The 9141-nt window shown below is 43.3% G+C and overlaps 1 protein-coding gene across 1 annotated transcript in view; it reads right to left on the bottom strand.

Moving 5' to 3' along the window:
- Window positions 1-9141, bottom strand: part of LOC140944940 (protein DD3-3-like) — a 58034-nt gene that overhangs the window by 7267 nt on the left and 41626 nt on the right. The window contains exons 11-13 of the mRNA XM_073394048.1: window positions 3395-3536; window positions 1719-1763; window positions 693-868 (exon numbers count right to left, since the gene is read on the bottom strand). Coding sequence (XP_073250149.1) covers window positions 693-868; window positions 1719-1763; window positions 3395-3536 — 363 coding nt within the window. The remainder of the gene's footprint in view (window positions 1-692; window positions 869-1718; window positions 1764-3394; window positions 3537-9141) is intronic.

Here is a 9141-nt window from a genome sequence, read left to right as displayed (position 1 = left end):
TAAATCATACTTTTCAATCACGATGTTCGACCTACCCTGAGGGATATAAGAGGGTCTCAATGGGGTGGTAGCTATAACGGTGGCAGTTAAATTTTTCCAATTTTGGTGGTTGATGGTTAAAATCGAGCACCTTAAGGCCCCGTCCACACGTATCCGGATATTTTTAAATCCACAATTTTTCCTTTGCAGATTCGGCTTCCAACCACACGTATCCGGTGAATCTCAAAAACGAATCCGCAACTTTTTGAATCCGCTATGAATCCAGAATTGCATGAATGCTCAATCTGGATATTTTTGTATCCGTTGATGTAACAAAATCCAGCCCAGTTCTTTACCCTGAATACTGTATTCAAGATGGCAACTTCGTTCCCAGGTTCTCTCTCTTACCCGCCTTTACGACGCATGCTCTGTTGCCAATAGGCTGAATCCGGCCTTCCGGCCTACGTGTCGGATACGTGTGGAAGGGCAAATTCGATTTGAAAACCGATACGTGTGGAAGCAGAAATCATTGAATCTGGAAAGAAAAAGTTGTGAATTCAAAAAATATCCGGATACGTGTGGAAGGGGCCTCAGAGCTCTACCCTTGGTATTGAGTGGGTAATTTGTACGGAGAGACCTCATTTTAGAAAATTAATAAACCCTCTGTCCTTTTATCGGAGAAGTTTGAGTGTTACTCGTTACAATAAAATCACCTCAGATGCGTCATAGGTTTCCCAGTTCAAAATGATCCTGTTCTTATAGTGGTTCTTGTGCTCATTGGTGACATTAAGAGCTTTTTCTTCTTTCTCGGATAACATTTGATCAGATTTGTAGGCGTAATAGGCATTTTGATCCAAACCTGCCACAACCTTATACACCATTGTCCAACCTTGATAAAAAAAATGCGAAAGACAGGATAACGATTATGATAACCTTAATAATGACGGTGATAACGAGTATGCTAATGATATTGAAAACGATAATGATAACAATAATCTATTTTTTTATAACTATTTTTTTTTTGCAATAGAAGTCGGCTTGTTATCCTAGAAACCTGCACGCAAACAATTCCAATAATGAACGGCAACCTACTTGTAGGAGGACACGACTCTCATTCACTCGCAGATTTTAAGCTCGTGAAAACTTCCACTCCACTTCTCCTCGGAAAGTTATATGAACGGGTTTAAGTTAAGAACACATTTTAGTCACTATTGTATCTCAGAAATCTGACAAGGACAAAAATGACTGTGACTAGCAAATAAGGAAATATCTTAGGATGAAAAACGTTTTTACATATGAAAAAGGATTATTTTTGGTACAACAACAGTCCCCTACTTTCCGTAAGACCGTCGCCATCTTGGATGAGTGTCAAATCTACCTAGGGGGCGGGATACAGTTTAGGAGAAAGCGAGAAAAAATAGCCCGCTGTAGACAAAGACACCCACCCTCTTGTTACATAATGAAACTGCCGCTCGTACTGGTAAGTGCTATATCCTGACGATCATATACGAAAAAACTAGGGGACTATAAACAGTCTAATAACATAGCTGCCGCGTCATTGCTTTGGTGTGAAACTCGCGTGGCCAGCAGCCATGTACAATTAAAGGACGTTCTAACAAAAGCCGCGGGAAAGGGTTCTATTCCCACCGGATTGGTTTGGGACTCCAAAATGGCCGCCGCCAGCATGGCGGACTTGACGTCATGTTAAAACGATCAGGTGTATATAGTGTATCACTTACCTCCGGCGTCCATGTCGCAGTAAACTGGAAATGGAGTTTTATCGACTATAAAAAAGTAAGGGAAAATAACAATAGTGTTCTATTTTCAAGATGCAAGACGTAAAACACTTTTTTGTATGTACACTCTTACGTTAAGGTATATATTAAGCTTATGCGATTTCAAAGTGGCTGTAATAAAGTGGTAACTGAACTTCGTGTCGTGCAATTTTGGTCTGAAATCATACTTGTGATTTCAAATCGAACTCGCGCTGCGCGCTCGTCCGATTTGAAACTCATGCGTATGTTTTAGACCAAATTGCACTTCACTCAGTTCAATTACCATTATTTATAAAGTCGAGAAAACGTTCTATTTTTGTGATTGATTCCTATTTAAACGACTGTGCAATTACAGCAGTTAAAAGGAATCCCCCACTCCCCCATTCCCGGGCACCGTATGCACATATTGAATTCAAAAGTTGAAAGGGTTGATTAAGTTGAGCAATAACAAAGGGAAATAGCAGCCGTCGAAAACGGCTGCGAAATTACTGAGTGGCAAAAAAAAATAATGAACCCATACATTCTTTGTAAAGTTTTGAGTTTTTCATAGATAATATCTTCGAAACTATTGGGTATATCGGCTCCAAATTTTCACAGATAACTGAAATTTTTGAGGAGGCCTAATTAACATAAGGTCTATAGTTTCTTTTAGGCCTCCTCGCCATCTCTTCCTACATTTTTTTCTTTTGGCATCTTTTTGTAATTATCGTAATCGTGTGGCAAATAAATAAAATACCTAAATACCTAAATTTTTGTCTATTTTAATAGCTTGACCAGAGAATGAAACTCATATGCCAATGAGGCAAAAAATGTGAACAAAGATTCGCCTATACAACAAATGGTAAATAATGTCTCCGCATGTAAATGTATTACTGAGTAATGGACGCGCTTGGGAAGCTTGCATAAACTCATGAAGAAGCTGAAGAGAGTCGAATAAGGCGCCCGTGATCCTCTTTCGTGCTTAGCAACCTTCCCTCGCGCATCCATAAATCAAAACACTCAATAGTACTCGCTGTCTACAGGCCACTTGCACTAAGAGGTCACGTAACCAATGCTTCCTTTAAACAATGAGTTGGAATCTTGCTGATGCCAAAAATTGACGGAGCGCATAAAAATTATCTTACACTCGAAATTTGAGAGGAAACGCATTTAAGGGAGATGTTTTATGGCACTTTGATTTTTCAACAAAGTAGTATGATTTGTATTGGCCACCACGTTGGAGTGCATACTCTTGCCCTCCAACGTGGCGGCCAAAACTACTTTTTGCTTGTGTCTTGTTAAACGATAGATACTTACGCTCTGATGTGCTGAAAAGATTACCACATCATCATTTCAACAATTTCCTTGAAGTTTAAGTGCAAAATTTCTGTTCAGAAAGAGGTAATTCATAGTTTTAAAAATTGCATTTTGGTCACGTGACCAGCTACAAACTTACTCATTTTAAGAAAATGGTGCGGGTTGAAAAAACTAAATCACTATTTTTTGGCTTAAGATATGACCCACTAAACGTTCTTTGAAGGCAAAATCATATAACTTTCACTTTCATAAAGATGATGTCGCATGACCTTTTAGTGCAAATGGCCTATTATTAAAACCATTCTTAGAACCGGTTGATAGAAGTAATGAAAAACAAACAGTACTTGACGAACATCCCATGATTTCTACCCTCAGTCCAATATGATGTTGCCAAGTTTTAGGATTTATACGGATGAAGCGTGCACTTAGGACGGGATAGAGATAGTTCACATGCTTGGTGTGGTGGTCTTTGTTCCCCTCGAACACCTGCAGAGGTAAATGAAGTGCCTATCAGTCGCACCATGTAAGGGAATCCAAGACCTTCTTGGAATCTGGATTCCACGCCGTGGATTCCGGATTCCAGGTACTGGGTTCCAGTTTTTTTCATTTGAACTTCGATTCTTGATTCCAATCGTTATTGGGATTCCGGATTCCACGAGCAACAATTTTCCCGATTCTGGATTCCCCTACATGTGGCGATATCAGTAAAATGCTTATTAATAAAAACTTAATCATTCGATAATGCAATTTTAGAGCTCTGATTGGCTTAGCCATCATGGTATATTTAACAATTATTCCTCGAGCACGAATGGGCTCTGAGTCAATAGCCGATGAGGCCGAAGGCCGAATAGCTATTGACTCAGAGGCCATGAGGGCGTTTTAGTAAAATCCAACTAGTTGGTCAAATCGAGAGAAAACAACTTTAGCTAGCAAAACGCGATTCAGTCGCCATTGTTTTAGTTTTCAAAGCCGGCGCTTTTCGCTACTAGTGGGCTTTAACATATAGCCTAGTAGTGGCTCAACCAATCAGAACGCAGCACTGATAATAGACCACTAGTTTGATTTTACTAAAAGCCATTATACCATGCTCTCCAAGGATGGTAACTGTACTCGTCTGCTCAAAATTGAAAACAAGAACGCTCTTAGCGGCGTGAAGTCTCGCTTGCTTGGAGATTGGATACGAAATAAGACGTTCTAAAAACATCAAATCGACCTTGCTTAAAGATAAGATAAGAAATGAGGAGGCAATTAATTCTTAAGGATCCTGTGTCCGGGCATGTAATTATAAGCCATAAGGACTATGTTCGGAAGGAGAAAAAATGCTAGCTAGCCAGGTTACACAGTAACCATTGACTGCCTTTGGTACAAACAATAGTCAGAAACCTCGCATGCCTGCCGTTTTAAAACTGGAGAAAGATTATAATGTTACAGTTGGGTAACTGAACCTTCGCCTATTCGCTAACCATGAATTATTATGTGGGTAAACCTTAATAAGAACTATGAGGTTACTTAACGTGATATTTTATGAAGTTAAAAATTTTAGCAATTAAATAAACACCACAGCGTGTCACCCTTCTTCTTCTTCTTTTGTGACGTTTCCTTCTCACGCCTTGTGTTCTATTGTTAGCCGTGGACATCAAAAGAATACTAAGCTGCTAAATACTAATACTAAAAAAATGCAATTATTAAAAATCTAAAGGAAAAATTGATGTCTAGGTTATTATACTGTAATTTCAAGGAATCTTTCACAAAGGTGATATGAGGCAAAGAGGCTAGACCTTGCGAATCTATGACACCAAGAAAGCATCAACGAAGACGTCAGTAAGAAAACTCAAACTACTACAAAAATTAAAGACTATTCAAATTTGCAGACTAGTAGATTCTATTGGAAATGAAGTCCTGTAAGCAGAGTGCGTGACGGTCAAGTACAAAGCTACCCATAACACATCCGTGACACACACGTAATGAATAGTTGAAGGTTAATGATATCTCAAGTATTTAAAAAGTGCAACGCGACCTCCCATCTTAACATCGATTAACAACTGCGAAAATCTATCAATCAAATACATACAAGAAAGTGAATCTGCCATAAAACATCGATTCCTCAATTCACGGGAATTTAAATTCACTTGCTTTTGAACTCTTCGCCTTTGCAACAGCGTAGCTTCCTTCAGGAAACAGGATTTCCTTGGTACAAGTTTTTCATGCCCTTTTTTTCATAGACGGTCGAGTAATCTTTTTAAATCGTTATCGGCGAAATGTGATCAACTTAGCGCGTTAGTTCAATCATCGCCGAAAATAAAACCGCATGCTTATCACAAGACTCATTTGCATACAATGAAAGTTTACACAGCCTCACCATCGTTGTTGCTTATCTAAACGCCAATCAACAAGGTAAGTTGGATCAACACATCACGATTCGAACAACTTTAATGGCACAAAAACTACCACAAGAGCAACGTCTACAGAGCAAAGGATTCTGGGTAAAGACAGAGTCCGCTTGCCTAGACTCGCGCAGCTCGCTAGAGGATACACAACTAATAATGCTTAATGGTGCAACTGTCTCTTTGCTTCGTCTCTTTTGTGTGGTAGTCTAATACAAGAAAAAGTCCTATAGTTATTGTGGAATGCAGCGGGTGCGTGTTGGTCGCGTGGGTACGACGTCCTGGCCAGTATCGGGAGTGGAAGGAGGTGTGGAAGGAGTAGCAGGCGACCGGTGGCGGGCTGTGTGGAGGTAACGCATCTTCTATGGGCTGGTACAGTGGAGATGTGGGTGTGAAAGGACCTGTAGGTATCTGTCGTGGTGGGGCTGGAGGCAAGGGGGTATCGCCGTCGTCATCGGTGTCGAAGGGCGCACTGCTCGGGTGACGTGGCAGGGAAGGTGAAGCGTCCATAGGTACTTTGTAGCACTATAACGAACTTTCTAACCTGGCATGAAGCACCGTCGATGGACGTAAGTAGGTATGAATCTCCCACGAGATTTGTTTCAGTCACAATAGAGACACACCAGGTCACCAATGGCGACTGAGGGGCTACTGGCCACTTGGGCTAGGGAGGCTTCAGACTTTTCGCTGCTGGGATGGTTGGCCTTACGGAGGCAATGTTGTTGAGAGATCAGATCATAGTCGCTTAGTGGGATCTGGATATTAGAGAATTGATCACGCTTAGTCCACATCTCACGGGCTGACAATCCACGACAGCGAATTCGTAAGTTCAGGGTCGAGGTAGCCACAACAAGTGTTCTTGTTTCGATTCTTGACTCTACCGATCTCGAGAACAATTCTGTGGTCGTGAAGGACTGGGTCGTTGTCAAGGACCATAAAACAAGGGGCAGGGTTAGTTCGTATCACAGCTAGGGGACCGTCAAACGGTCGGACGTTATTTCACAGGCTGATAAGGGCGTCGCGTACCGTGTCTTGGCGCTCGTCAGGAAGGAGGCTTGATACCGTGTAGGACGTAACGCATTCACGTAAGACAAGAATAAACTGCTTGGCGCGTTTGGTGACGTCAGCGGCAAAGGAGATACCCACAGTTTGAGCTGGTGGATTCGTGGACTGCTTTACCAAAGTAGTTGCAACTGTACGAAGTGAAGCACATTGGTGGCAGCTAATAGTGACGCGATCAACAGCTTTGTCCATATCGAGGGCAAAAAGATATCGTTGGATGACCATCTTCAATTGGTGGCTAGAAGGGTGGCTGGACTGAGGTGGACGTGTAAAGTAGACGGGAGACCGTCGAGAACCTGGCGAGGGACGATAATAGGCCGATTTAGCAACAGGACGGGAACGTCAGTTGACGACAGGAAAGCGCGCGGAAAGGACTAAACACGACTTCCGGTGCTCAATTTACCGCTCTGCCATTGGTCAAGCCAGTTGTTTGATTTGCGCGCGCCGTCGTCAACTGACGTTCCCGTTCTGCTGCTAAATCAGCCTAATACACTCTCGGGTAGGCACTAGTGGCTCATTACCTTTAACAAAGAGTAAGCCATCGGAAGCGATGGTGCGACACTAAGGTAGCGTTTTACATCTTTAATGTTTGTCAACTTCTTGGAAGGGCGTGCGCCTTGAGTAAGATGGGCATGAGTGCGTCGTAGGTCTAGACACTCCGCCTGGAGAGCAAGCCAAGCAGCTCTGCAAGTGAAAGGAAGGTTAGCGGTTCCAGACAGTATGTTTTGGACAGATGCGCGGGGAAGCACGGAATCTTCAGTGCGTTGGACAAAGCTGCAAACTTGGCAAGTTGGGTTGTCATACTCGGGAGCATTGCTACTAGCAAAGTCAGAAGGTAAGATTCCAGCGCCAGCAACATGACGAACAGAAGCTTGGTATCTACTGACGGTGAAAAGGAAAGCTGCAACACGGGGGCTTGATGAGAATTCACCACGACATAGCTTTTTGAAGGACTGTACACAAGGTTTGCTCTCATTGGGGATACAACCTGTTGATTTCGACTGAATTATGTAAGGGCTGAGGTGTTTTGTTGCGGCTACGATGGATAAGGCCTCTATCTCGCAAGGGAGCCAGGTGTTTTGGCGACCGCGGTGTTTGGCACTGAAAAAACTGGCTAGCTGTAGCTTGTTGTTACGGGTTACCTACAGGGTAGCACCAATTCCTGGAGTTTTGACAGCACCATCGGTAATGATCCACAATTGATCATCGGGGCGGGGAAGGGAAATGGAGCGGCTTGTGGAGAGGGCTGACTGAGCGTGGTGAAAGAAAGCGAGTAGATTATCAGACCAGTTAATCCTTTCGTGAGACTGGCGACCTGCGACGACAGTGTCCAGTGGTGATGGTAGGGCGGAACACTGGGGTATAACGCTAGTCAGGACTTTGTACGCACCAGCAAAGGACTTCAGAAGGCCAAACGTTTCGGGCTTGCTGCAAGACGCTAGGGTTGCAATACGATGCGGGGAGGCCTGGAGGGTGCCAGAGTCCCAGAGTTACCAAGATCACGGTCGATTTGGGGTTGATAACAGTTTTGGACGCGGAGAGCTTGAGGTTGCCATTAGAGAGTAACTCCTATGGTGATTCGGCTCCGCGGTATACATCGTCGGCGATCTTGGCAACAACTCCTTCGTGAATAAGGACTCCAAGTACACGACACATGAGTTCCTCCAAGGCAGTTTCTGAGCCGGGCATGTCCATTGCTGAACAGGCATACACCCGGACCCCACGGAACAGATTGGCTAAGCCGCAGTATTTCATCGATTCGCGTGCGAGAGGGATTTTATAAAAGGCACTCGTGAGTAGTAATAATAAGTAATAATAATGTGTCTCCTCTGAGCGATTGGCGAAGGGTGGAATCAACGTCTGGCGTGAGCGACGGCTGGGGCTTGCTGTAACTTCCCACGTCAGAAAAGGCGGTGACCAGGCGATAACCTCCAGCTTCAGCTCGTGTCGAAACGTTCTCTACAATACATGCCGCTAAATTTCCAATAAACAAAAAGAATCTTCTCATGTCAAAAAGCTAACAAATCGCTTGTCTATGGCGGCTTTAGCTAGTGTTGAGTACTGATGTTCTGATTTACATTGATGTTATCTCCAACAAACAGTCCATTTGTTTTTTTCCAGTCAGATCCGCACGCCGTCATTCCCAATAAATTGGCCTTCCCTAGTCTCCACTGCTCGATCTCCAAATATACTTTGAAGACTCTGATCTCATAAACCTTTGCACAAACACGATTCAAATGAATATCAGTCCAAAGCATTTGTAATCTGCGACCACAAATCAGATGAGACCAGATCTGTGACGCTCGTAAACAAAGCATACCTGGTTTTATTGATGTTTCGAGTGCTAAGTAATCAACACTACTAGCACCGCACCAATCAGAAGCTGCGTTCGTGGGCGAACGGAGTTTTTCAAAATCGTGGGGTTTGCGGGCAAGCGTTTCCTTCTTTCCTCTCTCACTCCCCCGTCATTCCCTTTTTTGCTGTCTTCCCAACTTTCTCGACAAACTCGCGCGGAAACGCTTGTTACGCAGGCTAAATGAGGTGTTGAGTTCGTTTTAACCGCTGCCACCACGCCAGTCAACAAGGTAAGTTGGATCAACAGAACACGATCCGAACAACGAACACAACGCCCACTGAGCAAAGAT

This window comes from Porites lutea, chromosome 7 (assembly GCF_958299795.1).
Source record: "Porites lutea chromosome 7, jaPorLute2.1, whole genome shotgun sequence".
In the NCBI taxonomy this organism is placed as follows: Eukaryota; Metazoa; Cnidaria; class Anthozoa; order Scleractinia; family Poritidae; genus Porites; species Porites lutea.
The sequence above is the reverse complement of the archived record's forward strand: the minus strand, read 5'-3'. Positions and strand labels throughout refer to the sequence as shown.